At 41.7% G+C, this 18,026-nt stretch overlaps 1 protein-coding gene across 1 annotated transcript in view; it reads left to right on the forward strand.

The window, feature by feature from the left end:
* The window catches only part of LOC149147534 (serine/threonine-protein kinase ATG1b-like), a 208,119-nt gene that overhangs the window by 57,243 nt on the left and 132,850 nt on the right, over positions 1 to 18,026 (forward strand). The window contains exon 4 of the mRNA XM_089445382.1: positions 6,999 to 7,063. Within this exon, the coding sequence (XP_089301508.1) occupies positions 6,999 to 7,063 (65 nt within the window). The remainder of the gene's footprint in view (positions 1 to 6,998; positions 7,064 to 18,026) is intronic.

Raw genomic sequence — 18,026 nt, forward strand, 5'->3', positions numbered from 1 at the left:
TCCGGCTGCTTCTGCATGGCATCTAGCTGGCTCTGCATCAACCCTCTCCCGGCTTTTGTGCTAATGTTCCTGGTACTATCTCTGCCTCTGCTACTGCATTCACTGCCCCTCAGCTGCAACTCTAATCACTCCTTCGATTTGCTCAGCAAGCGCTACCCATGAAAATCGAATTCTTGATCAACTCGGTGTGTTCTCCAAGTGACCCTCAAGCCTCCTCTTATACTTTTCTCGTTGACATTTCAACAGCCAAGATTAAGTCCCTAATCAACGACTAAGATTAGATCTAGCTTGATCCATGACTTTTGGACCATTCTAACTCAGTTTTATATTAATTCACATTAATATTTTATTTTCCCTAAGTTTAAACTTAGGAACTCCATTAAAAATATTAATTATTTTAACATCTCCCAAACTGGTGAGATTCTGCCCAAACCATTTCTCGGTATTGGAGATCTCATGTTCTTTAGCATGTCCACCAATTTTCGTGGCTAGAGCACATCCGATGCTACCCCAAATCAACAGATTCCTATTGGTTTATCTTCATCCCATGACCTTTTCCCACAAAGGTGCCTTCTGGCGCGGGTGTATGAACCTGTGTAAGTTTTGTTGCAATGGGGGCAATCAAATTTAGTGGTTCCACCCCCTTTCCCTCGTTCAAGCCTAAAAACATATTTCTAGATTGGGGTTTGGTCTTGTTTAGTTTTTTGGGCTGAATAATGTTCACTCTCTTCCTCCTCACCAAGGTACTCCTCTCCAGGTTTTTCATCAAATCCACTATAACCCATTTCTTCTACTCTCCAACACCATAATAACCAAAAAGGGAACCAAGAAGAAGAAAATGCCAAGCCATATAACCATGATGTCTGAACTTTGAAGTTTTGAGTTTGCAAAAAAATGGAGGAGTGGGAATGGGAAATAGAGAAATTATTTATTTATTTATTTAGCAATGAACATAAAAAAGGAAGAAGGGTAGATTAGAGTGTGGATCCTACCTCTTTGGCCTTCAAATCCCAAGCTCTAATCTCCCCTTGCAAGCTCCTCCAAGCTCCAAACTCTCTCTTGCTCCAAACTCTCTTTCTCCTCTTGCTCCCAATGAATGAAGTGAATAATGGGGAGGGGGGAGGGTCTACTTATGCTTTTTCCCCAACCCTTTCCTTCTCTTTTCTCTCTCACCTTTCCCTCCCTTTCCTCTCTCCTCCTCCGCTGTTAGTCGTCACCCTCCCTCTCGGTGTTTTTTTAGAAGGGGGAGTGGTCGGGAGTGATCGTTTCTCGATCGCTCCCTCCTTTGAAAAAACGCTCTCGGAGTGTACGGGAGCGGTCAAGGAGCGAACGCACCTGATTGCTCCCCCAAATATGGTGTGTGTTTTTTTTTTGGTCGCGGCAGCTTGCTCTCGACTAGTTCTCGCCCGGAGCGTGAATTGGGAGTGGGGACGTGAGGGGGGGGCGCTCCCCCGCAACCCTGAGTGAACCTCCTGTACATATCCACATATGAGAAAATTGCTGACATTCTCACGAATCCTCTGTCTAGAGCGAAGTTTGCATACCTCATAGACAAGCTTGGCGTGATACAAAATGTCTCTCTTGTTGAGAGGGAGTTTTGATGTCTTTGAGGGATTGGGAAAACCATATCTTGAGAAGCCATGTTGATTTGGTTGGGTCATGCTGATTTGACCAGAGGAGATGGATACATTCAGTTGAGTAGCCTTGCTAATTTGGCTAGGTCATGTTGATTTGACAAGGGGTGAATGGCCTCGGGAAATTGCAGGATTGGACAAATCTTGTCCTAAGAAGTCATGAAGGAATTTGGCTAGTATTAGTTTTTGTAGCATCAGATGTGTTCTAGCTACGAAATTTGGTGGAGGCTAGAATACATGAGATCTCCAAAACCTAGAAATCGTTTATGGAAACTCCACCTAGAAGTGTCTCAATTAGATTATTAACCAGTTTTTAAATATTTCCAAAGTCTAAACTTAGGGAATATGGTTAATTAATCAGAATTAATTAAGTTAAGGTGAGGATCATCTAAAAAGTCACACGGATCGACTTCAAGATGATCCTAGCCATTGATTAAGATTTAATCTTGGCCATTGGAGTCTCAACTGTGGATTATAAGTGAAAGTCGATGGGCACTTGGAGAAGGCACTTCTGTGGTTCAATTTTCTTGGCAGATTGATTTCTAGAGAGCAACAATAGTTGTCGGAGAGCCAGAGATCGAAGTAGGGTTAGTGAGGGGCAAAGACAGTGATTAGGAGGAATTTTTCCAGATCTGGAGAGGCAACAACAAGGGGTTGAGTTATTCCCAGTGAGGTAGTGCAGAGGACGGTGCAGTTGCTTCAGAAGCAATTCGATTTTGCTAGAGAGAAATTCGTTTTCAATTCTAGAGGTCGGGCGGAGGGTCCAAAGTGTCGTAGAAGCGATTTCCTCAACAAAGACAAGCATAACGACTTCATCAGAGGCAATTCATAGGTTAGACGTCATAGGGTCTGCGCAAAGCAGTGCAGAGGGTCTAGAAGGATGAATTTCTGAAGATAAGTTGTGCGGAGATTGCTTGTGGAGGAAGGGTAATTCCCTCAAATAATTTTGCCCATATTTTCTTGTTGTTTGGATTGCTAGTTGGGCATCCATAGATTGTACTCAGAGTTCACTACTGCATAATAAAATAAAACCCTCATCTGCTACATCGGTTTTCCCGCATTGGGTTTTTCTGGGGGCTTTTGTCCAAAAGTAACTGTGTTAATTTTTATGTGTGTGTGCCAGTGTTTTTCAGTTCCAGCGCTATTTTAGTTCCGCACTTTTTATTTGTGAAGGTTGTAGTGTGTTTATTTTGATGTTGCCGTAGTAATAAACTGAATAATTAATTTATCAGTTAGAAGAAATAATACCAGTTGCTGCGATACGATTCCATTTTTTGGAATTTTCACATGGTATTAGAGCGGAGAAAGAATTTTTCTGCTCAGAGGGAGTAGCAGGTCAAAATTCTTGAGGCAGTGCAGTGCTCAGACAGACAGGCCGAATTGCTGGGCCAACAGTTCGATTTTCAGTTGTAGGAGTGCGGAAAGTACGATTTTCCGGGGTTGTGATTCTAGCAGTCAGAGGGAGCACAGCTGTAGCTCAGATTTTTGCTGTGCAAATTTCTGGTTGGATGTAGAAGGTTTTTGCAGTAGCAGAACCAATGTTGGGTGGAAGAGAAAAACACACAGCAGAGGGAAAATTTCTCTTAGGGAACTTAGAGTCTCAGAAGTTTAATTTTTCCTTGCACATTGGCAGTAGTTGTGAGTAGATCTTCTCACTCCAGAAGGGAGTGTGAGTGGCAGAGTAGCAACCAAGCACAAGGAAAGAGGGGATTTTCGATAGTTTTTCGAGTTGGACATTGCAGGGCTTAGAGATCAGGATAGGTTGGACGGATCATCCAGTTATGTCATTTGGAAGGCCAGGATGCCTTTTCTTCTAGATGAATATGGCCTGAAAGCCTACATTGATAATGTAGTGGTAGTTCCTCACGATGCAGACCAGCTGAAGGAATATAGGAAGGAGATGGTGTGGGCGAAGCGTTTGATCCTGCATGGAGTCCGGGATCATATAGTCCCACATATAACGGCCAAGGGAATGACCAAATAAATGTGGGATACTCTCTCCACGTTATAACAGGGTACTTCCGAGCGACGGAAGATATTCCTCGAGGAGAAGCTGAGATGATTCAGGATGCAGAAGGGGGAAGGCATAGATCCCTTCCTCACCAGGATTCAAGAGGTCCAAGAAAAACTATCAGCTGTTGGCGCAACGCCTCAACCTTCAGAGTTAGTATGATTGGCAGTCAACAGTGTCTCAAAAGATTGGTAGGTTTTCGTCCAGAGTATATTGGGCAGAGACACGCTACCAGGATGGGACAAAATGTGGGTCGTTTGCAACAGGAGGAGTTGAGATGAGCTTTGTTGAAGAGCTCCATTATGGTAGCAGTAGCAACAGATTAAAGGTGGTGAAGGAGGAGGAGAATGTGGCCCTCGCATCTAAGGGCCTTAGTCAGGGGCAAGGGGAACATAGAAAGAAGAAGAAGAAGCTCTCAAAATTCAAGTGCTTCAGATGGGGTTAGCTTGGTCACTACAACATGCAATGTCCTCTCAGGAAGAAGGACAAGTCGGACAAGTAGGACCAACAGACAGTGTCAACTAATATCGACAAGTTGTCCTCTAGGTTGGAGCAAGACTTTGCGATGTTGGCAACCATACCTCCGGGAGTGAGGTGGGGTGACTTGGAGTTGTAGCCCTAGAGAGTTACAAAGATGGGCAGGGTCCACTGAGGAGTCCACCTCATAGATCATTACTGGGCTACGGGGGCCCACAGTATTTAGTTGCAGGATGGATTAGTTGTAGTTGATACAGTCAAAACCAGAGTGATATATGCAGACTAGTAGCTGTCAGACACTGAGGAGCGCAATGCAGAGTTGGCAACAGTGCAGAGTCAGCGAGTGCAAATACTTCAGTGACAGTGCAGAGGCTAGTAGGAGTCAGATTTTGGGATACAGATGCATTATACTGAACACAATTGATTCAGTGTTCTTATGCTTTTTAGTTGGGCTAGTTGCAGTTGCAACAACAACAAATGAGAGGTAGTTGCAGTGCAAATGCAGTGTTGGTAGCAGTATAGCAGTGTCGACAACAACACAGATGCAACATTAGAGTTGCGCAATGGTTGGCAGGCAATAGTAGCCATACCTCAGCAGCGTGACACAGGGTGATACAGAAACATGGTGTTGTAGCAGCAGGATGCAGCAGATTGCATAATGAGTTCTTGAACACTAGTTGAAGAGAACACAATCCTCACTAAGAGGGAGTGTTAGTTTCTGTAGCATCGGATGTGTTCTAGCTACAAAATTTGGTGGAGAGGCTAGAATACATGAGATCTCCAAAACCCATAAATTTTTCATGGAAATTCTACTTGGAAGTGTCTCAATTAGATTATGAAGCAATTTTTAAATATCTCCTAAGTCTAAACTTAGGCAATATGGTTAATTAATCAGAATTAATTAAGTTAAGGTGAGAATCATCTAGAAACTCACACGGATCGAATTCAAAATGATCCTAGCCATTGATTAGGATTTAATCTTGGCCGTTGGAGTCCCAACAATGGATTATAAGAGAAAGTTGATGGGCACCTGGAGAATACACTTCTGTAGTTCGATTTTCTTGGTAGATCAATTTCCAGAGAGCAGCGACAATTGTTGGAGAGCCAGGGATCTAAGTTGGGTTAGTGAAGGGTAGAGATAGTGATCCGGAGGAATTTTTCCAGATTTGGAGATGCATTATCAAGGGGCTGAGTTATTCCTAGTGAGGCAGCGCAGAGGACTGCGCAGTCGCTTCAGAAGCAATTCGATTTTGTTGGAGAGAAATTTGTTTTCAGTTCCAATGACCGGGAAAAGGGTCCAGAGTGCTGGGGAAGCAATTTCCTTAGTAGAGACAGGCAAAACGACTTCATTAGAGGTAGTTCAGAGGCTAGACGTCATAGGGTTTGCACAGAGCAGTGCAGAGGGTCTAGGAGGACGAATTTTTGAAGAGAAGTTGTGTCGAGATTGCTTGTGGAGGAAGGGTAATTTCCTCAGATAGTTTTGCCCAGATTTTCTTGCTGTTTGGATTGTAGTTGGGCATCCATAGATTGTACCTAGGTTTCATTGTTGCATAATAAAATAAAACCCTCATCTACTGCATCGGTTTCCCCGCTTTGGGTTTTTCTAGGGACTTTTGTCCAAAAATAACTGTGTTAATTTTTATGTGTGTGCTAGCATTTTTCAGTTCTAGTGCTATTTTATTTCCGCAATTTTTATTTGTGAAGGTTGCAGTGTGTTTATTTTGATGTTGTCGTAGCAATAAACTGAATAATTAATTTATCAGTTAGAAGAAATAATACCAGTTGCTGGAATATGATTCCAGTTTTTGGAATTTTCATAGCTAGGTCATGCTAATTTAATTCCTGAATTTGATTCCAACATAACTTCTTGTAATGTTATCTTCTCCTTTTTATAGGAGAATGTAAAAAATGTCTTCTTTGTGTTTAAGATGAAAGTCCCTAATGTTTCATCAAGGTTGAACCAAGAATTGTCATTGTCTTCATATTATTCTTGTCCGAATAAGCAAAAAACATGAAAATACAAATTTTGGCCAAATGACAAGTTGGTCCATAATTACAAAAAAACAAAAGGAAGAAAGTAGAGGAAAATGTGCCATTGCAGATCTGAGTGAAAGCAGTCCCATTAGACTCGTTTTTCCACCAGGAGCAAGAAAACGTAGTGAAATTTGATGTGTGGGCCTCTGATGGTCTGAATATCAGAAAAAACAGAACTGCACAAAATAGCAGTTTGCTGGAAACTAATGAAATTGATTATGAAAGTTCTTCTGATCGATGGTTATGCCATGAAGTGTCTTCTAATAGACCAGTGTGATTGATTGTTAGTGGATCTTGGTTCTTAACCCTTTGTATCAAGAAACACTACTGGGGTTAACACTACTTGGAGTCTGTTTGCATTTGCCATGCTCTTTTTTAATTTTTTATTTTGTTTGGGGGTAGTTGTTCCCTGCTGAATAGCTTTCCTTAAATTTTACTTTTCATTTTCCATTTCACCTCTTTGAAAACAAAGCCTTTTATTTTATTTGGATTGACATCTGTTTTTTTCAAGCACCTTTGTTGGTCCTTTAAAAGTACTTGTTTGCAAAATCTGGGTGAGTATTGTGTTCAACTGAGGGCTTTTTCTATGCTCTTTGGAATTTGTATGGTATGTCGCTTTTCTTGAAAGAAGACATGAGCATAAGAAACTGGATGGTAGGAAAGTTGGAGGATTGTTGATTTAACATGGATATTTCCTTTGCTGATAGACGTAGTGTATATTTGCTAAGTTTTACTGGTCAGCTTGAGAAAGCTTCTAAGAGACTAAGAATGAGCCTACTACATTTTGCTTTTATATTCTTTTGGCATGTGGTATTTGACAATATCCATTTGTGACTCTGCAGAACCTTCTACTCTCGATGAGTGATAGCAATGCTGTGCTGAAAATTGCAGACTTTGGTTTTGCAAGGTGGGGTTTTAGAATTTTTTTGCATTATTAATGTTGGTTGTGAGTGTATGATTGTAGCTGCTATTTCCATAGCTCAAAGTTAATTTATTTGATAAATTGCAAATATCATTTTGAAGAATATGCAAGTATTCTAAGAGAAATTTAGAGAATATTTTAATCTGCATTCCTATCATGAGAGAATGGTTGCTAGCCTGATCAGATTAGACTATGATTGAGTGATATTTGTAATGAATTTTTAGTAAAGTTTAACTTCTCGTTTAACTGTAGTAAAATAATAGGCTGATTCTCCTGCTTCTTTGTTTTTTTAGTACTATATAGTTCTTGTAGTTCTTATACTATATAGTATATAGCATCTTCTGGCCATCAAGCCTAATCCTGCAGAACTCTTTATGGAATGCTTGAACATAATCCTTCATAGAGGGTGCCAGCTGTGTAAAAAAATGAAATTTCTTGTTGATGTCTTAACCATGGAGGTAACCTTCAAAACCACTTTACACTTGGAAGCTAGCCCTTCCAAGTCAGAGAGGGATCTCTCTTGGAATGGATCAATCAAGGACTGATTGTCTATCAATGAGCACAAAGGCTAGATCTTTAACAGAGTGAGGGGCTAAGAGTGTGGAAGGTTCCAACAAAAATCCATTGGGCATGGAGTCACAAGGGGATATCAACTCAAAGGTCTTCAAAACGGGTTGATGAACAATTTATCTCTAAGGCAAGATAGTTAGCTATTTACTAGACATAATCTTTATAGCATGAATAGTTAAAAAGAAAACAGATAAACTAAAACAGAGCATCAATAAGTCAAATTCTGTGATAATTTAAGACAAAAAGGGGTGAATATTTGAAAGCAGGAGGTACAAAGCATCATATGGAGATGAATTCCAAACCTTATTTATTCTTTCAAGTATAGAAGACATACATCAATAATAAACAAAGAAGGAAATACAAAACATTGAGAGACTTACTGTAATAGCCAAACACATGAATCTTTGAGAAAACAGAACAAGTATTTCTGTCTGAAAAACCCTTTTATTAATATCCCAAAAAGAGTACAATATGCGCCAGGATTGCTTAGGGTCCAACCCTTTTTGCTTCTTTCAACATAAGTTTTATAGAAAAATTACAACACACTCAGATCCATAATTTTTGAAAAGTTTTAACTACAAAATATTTCAAAATATCAAAATATTATCAAGATCCAAAAATAATGGATCTCAAACCTCTTCATCCATCTGTAGCTTACTAAATCAAATAATCAAGGAAATAAGATCTGACCCCAAGTCGAATTGATGAGTTGGCTCTCCAACTGATTGGTCGTCTTTTTCTTTTTAAAAATAGAAAAAATTAATTCTGGCAAATTCTTCAAAAATGGGGTCCAAATATGCCTTCGTTTCTCCCAAACTGTGATAGATTTGTAAAAACTGAGACTTTTTTGTAAATGAGCCCGTTCTAGACAAAAGCCTCTTTCAGATTTGAAAAATTCATTTTCAACTTCTTGGAAACCGTGCCCAAAGTTGATGACTAAAACAGGAAATTATTTAATATTTAAATCTGGAAAAATGGGATGCAAATATTTGTTCGGATCTTCCAAACCATGACACCTGTGTAAAAACCGAGAGAGGTTATTTTAAACGTGTATGTTCTTGACAAAAACCTCTTTCGGTTTTCAAAAATTCATTCCCAGTTGTTCGAAAACTCTTCTTGAAGACTATGACTAAAACAGGAAAAAACATAGCGCTGCCATTTGATTTCTCAGCGCCACATGTTGTTTGAGGATAGGCTGTGCTGACAACTGTTTTGGCAGTGCCACTTTCTCGAATGATGAGAGGATAGGTGGCAATCTGATTTTCTAGCACTCTTGTTTTAAATTTTTCAAACCAGCGCTGACAAATTAATTGTCAACACACTGAATTTTTGATGAAAAACATTAAACAACTGTTTGAAGTCATTACCTCTGAACCCTTTATCCTGAAACTAAAATGTGATTTGGCCAATGCTTGCTTGTCCTGGTACTCGGTCTTTGCTGACCTGTGATTCGTCAGCGCTTTAATTTGATATTTTTTGAATTTGCGCTGACAATCCAACTGTCAACGCCTTTATTCGACATGTTCGAATTGGCGCTGACAACCCAACTGTCATCGTCTAAATCTTTTGAACAAAAATTTAAAATTGCTTTAAACTGAGATAACACACCCTTGCTTAACTCTATTTATAGAACAAGCCTTTGCATTGCTGTTGATATCTGCAGCTAGATCTGATTGTCAAAATGTACATTAAATCATATTTTGCGTTGTAGCAGCAACAAAAACTAAATGCAGAAACAAGTATTTGCCTTTTGTGCTCTCCCCGGATCAGACATCTAATCATCCAAAGAAGTTGAAGTACTTGAATCTTGATGCAGTAAAGATTGGATAATCAATATTGTTTTCTACAAAATAAGTCATTTATAAAATGGTATCCAATTGTGAACAAGAGAAAGAAGCATTACCAAAATCGTTTAAACTATTACATGCACTTCTCCTTCTTTGTGCACTGGTCCATTGAGCCACTCGCACTCAGAGAATCACTTTCTTTGAATGAGGATTCGCTCACAAAATTTGTGCTCTTCGTGTGTCTTCACCTCCTTGCCATTGAATCCAAATCGCTAACCCCAATCTCCCTTCTAGAACCATCTTGGAGATCAAAGTTTGAGATTATTTTGAAGTCACTTAAATAATTAAATTATTTATCGTTAGAATAGAACTCAATAGTCCATAGTAATTAATTTACTTTCATTAATGTACTTTTCCTAAGCTAGACTTGAGAAATAAAACATAAATCACTAGAAGAGGCAAATAATGTCTTCCACATGCTAAGACACCAAGCCGATGTAGAAGACCTTCTGAAGCTACTGTTGATTTCTGGTAGCATCGAATGTGCTCTAAGCCTCAAAATTTGCAGGGAGGCTAGGGCACATGTATTCCAGAATACTCAGAAATCATTTTGGGAAATTCCACCAGGAGACAATTTTATTAAAACAATTAATTATTTTTAATGGATGCCTAAGTTTAAACTTAGGAAATTAAAATAATTTAAGGGTATTAATCAAACTGATGGTGAAACTTCTAGAAGAAGACAGAGATCGAGTCCAAATGATCTGAACCATTGATTAGAATCAAATTTGGGCTGTTGATTACTCAACTGGAGGATTATAAGGACTTCGATTGGCATTTGGAAAACACATCGAAGAGAGATCAAGAGATCGAATTTCTTAGAGAGGGCAGCGTAACAGTTGCTAGAGAATCAATTGAGGAGATTTCTTGTAGCGAGGGGCAGGGATAGTTTCTGGACAAAAGTTTTCCTGGTTTGGAGAGTACAAGGCAGAGAGATGTCTAGAGAGGCTGACGCAGAGCCACGCAGAGCGACATTGTGGTAGTGTAGAGATTCAGAAGGAGATTGAAATTCTGCTGAGGATCAGTCAGGATTTAGTGCCGGAGCCGAGATGTGAGACTGGGCGGCGAGAGAGTTGAAGTTTCCAGCCAACAAAGGATCAGAAGGAGGTGTAGCGCAGTCCCAACTGTAGTGACGCAGTGATTGCGTGGGAGTGACGTAGAATTGTGCAGAGGCAGTGCAGAGGCTCATCTCCAACACAGATCAGTGCCGGTTCTTCCAGTGACAAGGTGAGATCATCTCACTATTTTTTTTGCCCAGTTTCTCTCTGTATCGGATAGCCAGTTGAGTATCCAACGAATTGTATTCAGAAAATTACTGCTTAATAATACAAACCCTTAGCTGTTGCACTGGTTTTCCCGCATTGGGTTTTTTTGGGGACATTTGTCCAAAAATAGCGGTGTCACGTGTTGTGTATTTCTTTCTTGCTCAGTTTCTTGTTTTCGCTTATTAATTTAATTAGTGGACGCTGTAGTGTATTGGTTTCGATATTTACTGTAGAACACAGTAAATAATTTGTTCAGTTATTTGACAAATACTTAATCAGTTGCTGCAGTAGAAATTTGGGTCTTCCAAATTTTCACACGGTATCAGAGTGCAAGTGAAGCAAGAGAGGAGAGTTGGAAGAGCCCAGCGTTTAAGAGGAGGGAAGTCTAAGTTTTGTGTAGGCAACAAATCGAATCCCCAGAGGGATTGCGTAGTTCAGGCCAGAAGGGAAAAATTTTCGTGGGAAAATCCCTCTTGAGTGAGTCGGTAGGGAGAAAGATTTCTAGATCAAACTTTGCAAGTGTCAGAGGGAGCAGCGCAAAAGCATCAATGCAGAGCAGTTTTTTGCAGCAGTTGTTGGGGCAAAAAAGCATTAAAAGGAAGAAGGAGACACTGTTGAGGGAATTTCTTCCTCAGAGAATTCCTAGCCAGGGAATTCGATTTCTCTATCGCTGAGCAACAACAGAGAAGAGCATATCTACTAACTCTAGCAGGGAGCACATAGGCTAGCCTAGTGTTGCACATAGGAGAGAGGAGGCAATTCGACATTTCGTTGGCAGCGATGGTAGCTAATGGGTTGCGAGATTAGGATCGGTTGGATGGTGCATCCAACTTTGTGATCTGGAAGGCAAGGATCTCATGTCTTCTGGATGAGCACAATCTCAAAACCTAGGTCGACAGTGTGGTAGCTATACCCACCGATCTAGATACGCTCAAGAAGTACAAGGGTGAGATGGCAAAAGTCGAGCGATTAATCCTCAACAGATTGAGAGATCACGTGATTTGTCACATTGTCGACAAGGATACTACTCGACAAATGTGGGAAGCATTAGCTACGCTATACAAAGGATCTTCCGAGCAGTGGAAGATGTACATGGAGCAGAAAATGACATCCACATAGATGTAGAAGGGGGAACACATTGATTCGTTCCTGACAAGGCTTCAGGAAATCCGAGACTCGTTGGCAGCTGTGCGGCCAACACCTCAGGCTACCGAGATGGTTAGGCTGGCCTTGAATTCAGTTCAAGAAGAATGGCAAGTGTTTTTCTAGAGTATCCTAGGTAGAGAGAGATTGCCAGATTGAGAAGGAATGTGGGCTGCTCTTCAGCAAAAAGAGATGAGGAGAGACTTAGTCAAGTGCAAACTTGATAACAACAGCAATAGTGGGACAGAGCCCAAGGGGGAGAAAGAGATTGCATTGCTTGCATCCAAGGGGCAACAGGAGCAAAGGAGGTGAAAGAAGGACGTATCGAAGATCAAGTGCTTCCGATGTTGTGAAATTTGTCACTATGCTACACAATGTCCTCTCAAGAACGAGAAGGACGAGAAGCATGATCCGAAGGCTACCTCTGCAAAGATCGAGGAGGAGCTTTCCATGATTTCCCAGGTACCTTCGGGAGAGAGGTGGGGTGATCTAGTACTGTAGTTTGAAAGAATTGCAAATGGGTAGGATGCTTGAGAAGTCCACCTCTTGGATCAATACCTTGCTACGGGAGCCCATATTAGAAGTAAAAGGATGGACCAGGATCAATTGATGCAGATGACTGTCAGAGTGACAGTTGAAGTGGCTAGGAGTGCCAGAGACTGAGCAACGCAGAGCAGAGTTGGCAGCGGTGCAATTTGCACAGTTCAGAGTCAGCAACAACACAGAGGCTTCAAAGGGTCAGCGCAGAGACTAGCAGCAATCAAAACTCCAACAACAGAGGCATCATGTTGAACACCTATTCAGTGATTTTGGATGCTTTTCCGTTGCTGATGCAGTAGTAGTCGCAGTTGGAGAAGGTTGCAGTGCAAATGCAATGTTGGTAGTGGTAGTGCCAACAACAGCACAAATGCAGAACTTATGAGGTTTGTAGTATAGGTGCAATGTTGGCAGTCGCAGGGTCAACAGCAGTACAAATGCAACATTTACTGTAATGTCCCAAACTTAAACAAACAGTGATATACAAAAGCAAATGTGATTCATACACAGGAAAATTAAACGAACAAATGCTCAATACACAACAAAAATGAGAACTAGCTGAGCCATTTTATTATTAGAGTGGAGCAAGTATAATAGTGCGGAAAATGCACCTAGGCTTGCCTCAAGGGCAAGCTTGACAGAACCCAGGTGTCAAACAATAATCTCAATGCTGGAAAGAATTGCTCCTCTAATGCTCTGCGCTGTCTCCCAGTAACTACAATCGCTGGCTGGAAAGGAGCTACAATAAACCCCGCCTCCGGTGCTCAGAAAGTGATGAAAGTTCAACCACAAAATCCTTGGTCAAAACCCACAAAAACGCAGAAATGGTTTGGCCCGATTTGGACTTCCCAAAATCGACCCCCAAAGGCATTATGTAATCCCCAATAGTGCTATATTGGCTGCTGCAAAGATATGGCTGAAAACCCCACCTTCAGTGCCTAGAAAATTCTGAAACTTTATATGTGGGATCCCAGATTTTGGCCGGATGTTGACCTCCCAAATTCAACCTCTTCTATGGCCCACGCCCCCAAACAGCTCCAGAAATACGGTCTGCAAGGAATGACCACAAATTTCTCCTCCAAGCTCTGACACAGAAGCAAACCCCACTTTAAATATCTCTTCTAACCTCCACGACAAAGCTCAGCCTTAAGGATTGATACTCTACCCACCAAATGAGCTCCCACACACTGCCTCTGTGTTGGCCCAGATAGTGCGAAAGTCACACTGCCAAGCCAAAAGCTCAATCAACTCCCAAACTCTCCCAGATGCTGACAATCCTCCCTAGCCTCCTCTCCAGAAAATCTCACATCAAATCTCTATTGCTAAGTACCACCAATGAACTTGACCTCCTCTCCATTATGTCCCCCAGTAATACGCACAACCCAGAAGGGAATGCTACTACTGGGAATCACAATGTGATCCTCCTCCTGAAGAAATGAAGAAAAGCTTCCTAGGGTGGCACTCGAAATCCCCTGAAGAAAAGGGTGTGCTCTTCTCCTGAAGAACTCGTGCTAAACAACCAGTGACTCGGCTAAGCAGCTCAAGCAACCAAAGAGAAATCGATATACTCCAATAAGATTATTGAAATGAGAAGAGGTACCTTCCTTATATAGATTTCGTGGAGCACTTTTCCCTCCCATTTTACCTCCATCGTGGGCCCTCATTTAACCATCTACATGCAAAACCTAACCACGTCCATGCAAACCGAACTAGGGAGTGCGTATTCTCCTAGTGTGGGTGGCCCCCACATATAACTTAACCACATCAAAATAACTTCTAGCCTCCTAATACAATTGAATGGGTACCATCACCACCAAAATTGGCCCCAAAATGTAGAAATTAATCCTGTTCCAAAATAGTTTAGGAAGGGACATTACAGTGCCCCACTCCCAAATGTTGCTTGTCCCTAAGAAACTTCAGTGCTGGATGCCCAAGTATGTGCTTGCCCTCCCAAGTAGCATCCTCCTTCGGGAAGCTCCTCCAATGCAGCAAAAATTGCTTGTTCTCAAGTATTGCCTAAACAAGCGCCCTCTCCGACCACAGATCACCACTGTCTCTGCAAACTTCTCCAGGGTCCCAAACATGCCATTGGATCGTCCCTGATTGTTGTACTATCCTATAGTGAAGGGGTCCCTCGATACCAGGATCCCAAGCCAACCTGATCAGCGTGAAGCACCCCTTTCTCCACTCACTATCCTGCCAGATAGGGGCGTTAGAACCCCTTTGTCTACTGCCAATATGTAGAGCATCCTGACGATGTAAAACTCTGTCCAAATCCTCATGAAGTTGCCCTACTGAATGGCCCATCTCGTGCACTACAAGAGTAAACTCTTGAATATGCAATCCAATCTTGGTGGGATTGAACCCTCGTCTACCTGGGCCTCCCCCGATCTCCTCCTAACGATCACCTTGTCATACCGGTGAAGTTCCCCACACCATCAATGAATCAGTAAAACCAAATGGAGGATCTGGATGACCCTCCCTTGTAGAAACCAACTCACCTCTATGGGTAGCTGAACTGCTCAACCCTGTTATTCTAGAATCCCTTGCCCATCGCAAAAGGAACCTACCCTACTGACATCGTAACACTCTGGTCATGACTGATTGCCTAGCATGCTCATACCAGAGCCTCCTCTCCCATAACTCTCGGCCATAATCTATGCAATGATCGAGGCTAGGCCAATCTTGCCAAAGTGTAAAAATTGGCAACTAGGGCCAAACTCCATGTGGGTCATCTTATTTATGGTGGCTGATATTTTTCTTGGATCCCTCTCATCGAGAGGTGTAGGATTGATCTAAAGATCATCCGATTCCGATAAGTATTCATGGAGTTATGAATTTATTTGTGTTATAAGACAATTCGTCATGGTTGGCCAACGACCAGATAAGCCACACATGTGCTCCACGATTTAGTATAAAAAGAGGTGACATGATAGTCATTTCTACACACACTTCTATCTTGATTTCTCTCCACCTGCATTGGGTTTTATTGGAAGAGAAATCTAGGAGTGGAAGCCCTAGACGTTGGAGGAAAAGAGGCTGCCCTAGCCACAACAAAGAAGGGAAGCCAATGAAACGATGGAAGGGTTCTATGCGTTGACCTAAAGGAGCTCAAGGAAGGCAGCCCTAAATGTTGTCCTAAAGGTAGCCCTAAACGTTGTCCTAAAGGCAGCCCTATCACAATCCAAGAAGGCAACCCTAACGTTGTCCTAAAGGTAGCCCTAACGTAGTCCAAGAAGACAACCCTAACACTATCCTAAGGCAACCCCAACTTTTGCTATCTCAAGGGTATCCTAGCCGCTGTTAAGATGAAGATACACACTATCCTAAACATACCAGTGGTGCCCTAGCCACAGGGATATGGTGCCCTGGACGCAAGCCTAATGCTGCTGAAAGGGAGCACTGTTTTAAGGCCTAAAACAAGGCACCAAGCAGCTGAAAGGAGGTTGAGGGAAGGCCGAGTTGAAGAAGGGTTGTTTGGGGCAGCAAAAAGGTGGGTTGTAGGTGACATCGTGGGACTGTGGTAGGCCGCAGTCCTAACCACCTGAAAACAGGGACAACATGGAGAATTTGAGGGATCAAATATGCACAGGACAACAGTGTTAGTAAATGGGACAACTAGGGTACATGGTGCTGCTAAGGCACATGGGATAACAACAAGGGTATGGCAAGACGAAGGGGACAACAACAAGGGGATATCAACAAAGTATAGCATGACTGTTAGGGACAACAACTACAACAATATATCTAGGGAGCAGTGGCAAGGGACAACTGCATACTAAATGGGACAACAAAGGAATGCTAAGGTAATGTTCAATGGGACAACAACATGATGAGATAGAACAATGATGGGACAACATTGACATTGTGTAGCACTAGCACAATGGGACATCAATGACATTGTGCAACAATGGCACAATGGGACAACAAGCATGGACAACAACAAGCATGGTGCAGCATGGCAAGCATGGACAACATGGTGCAGCATGGACATCATGACAAGCATGGACAACATGGATAGTAGTGGCAAGCATGGTGCTGCAAGCACATGAGACATGCTGTATGACAACATGGTTCAACAATGACACATGGGACAACAGTGCAGCATAAGGTGCAGTGATATGATGTGTAAAACATGGTCATGAGGTCCAACATTATGATGATGGGTGCAACATGGTGCAACACGGTGAGGTGCAACATGATGACGAGATGCAACACAATGATAGGTGAAGGAGTCACCTTGGAGAATCAGTTGAAGCAACATGTCTTCAACTGATCTCATGTATCATCTTCTGAGAGATGACCTATGCTCTTATCTAGAAAAGTCAAAGCGTTGACTTCTGTTGTAAATGTACTATCTCTCTCTCTTTCTGCTGAACTATTGAAGAACACATAAGAAGAATTGATCAAGGGTTTCCCCACGTTGGGGTTTGTCCCTGGCTAGCGCCACATCTTGTGTCCCCTTGTTTTGGCTTGTCTTCTGCTATTTATGTTTATGTTCTATTTGCAGTTTACTTTAATGCTGATGTGATTGCTAATTTGGAAAAGATATTGAGCTAACTGTGAAAATTGAAATAAATTACTCTAAGCATAGAACATACCTAAAATTAACATGGTATCAGAGGTGAGGTCAAGACAAAGCCCAAGCAAGAGTAAAAGAGTAATCACAGAAGACAGTTGGGAAAGGACAAAAGGATCAATGGATTCCTCATCACTCTTCAAATTCACCAAGGGTGAAGTTGAAGCAGATAATATTATCCAAGTGACGCAGCAGAAGCTTCTGATGACCTACCTTAAGATCACTTTGATGCGAAGTCCGGATCTAAGGGTGGAAGGAAAGATAGATGCCTTGTTTGTAATAAGTTCGGCCATTATGCGAAGAAGTGTCCGAGGTAGGGACACATCACTTGATGAAGATGACAATCATTCCAAGGACATCTTCAATGATCAGAGTAATGACAGGTAATGCAGGTCATCAAGGAAACAACCGACTCTTCAAAGAAAGCAAGAAAGCAAGGAACCCCAGGTATGAAGAATTAAATGTTGTTTCTGATAAGATAAAGAAGCGTTATCTTGTATTGGGCCTCTCCTCCAGACTCTTTGGGAATCTAGCTTATTGATTATATTGCTTCAAGGCACTTCATCAGATAGAAGGTTGCTCTCTCTAATTTGGTAGAGATGGAAACAAACGTGGGATTATACTTGGAGTCGATGCCAGTTATCCTAGAAAGGGTGTAGGGAATGTTACCTCTCAATTGATGAGGGTAACAAGATTCATTTACAAGAATCTCTTTATGTACTTGATCGCAAGAAGAACCTGGTGTCCGTTTCGATAATGGAAGTCAAAGGTTTCAGGGTGGCATTCATCGATGGAAAGGTACGTGTTTGAAAATAGAATTTTCAATGATGCTTTTACTCATGGATTCAGGGTTGGCAATTTGTATCAAGTTGCAGGATGGTCCATTGGGACCATGTTAGTTGTCACATCTCATCTATAGCACCGAAGGTCTACTTTATGGGACCCTACACGATGTGAGTCAGATAGTGACATGGATGTTTGAGTTCAAAAAAAGCATGAAGGTACAT

The sequence above is a fragment of the Pinus tabuliformis genome, chromosome 9 (assembly GCF_031772625.1).
Source record: "Pinus tabuliformis cultivar Carrire ecotype Pingquan chromosome 9, CPIR1, whole genome shotgun sequence".
In the NCBI taxonomy this organism is placed as follows: Eukaryota; Viridiplantae; Streptophyta; class Pinopsida; order Pinales; family Pinaceae; genus Pinus; species Pinus tabuliformis.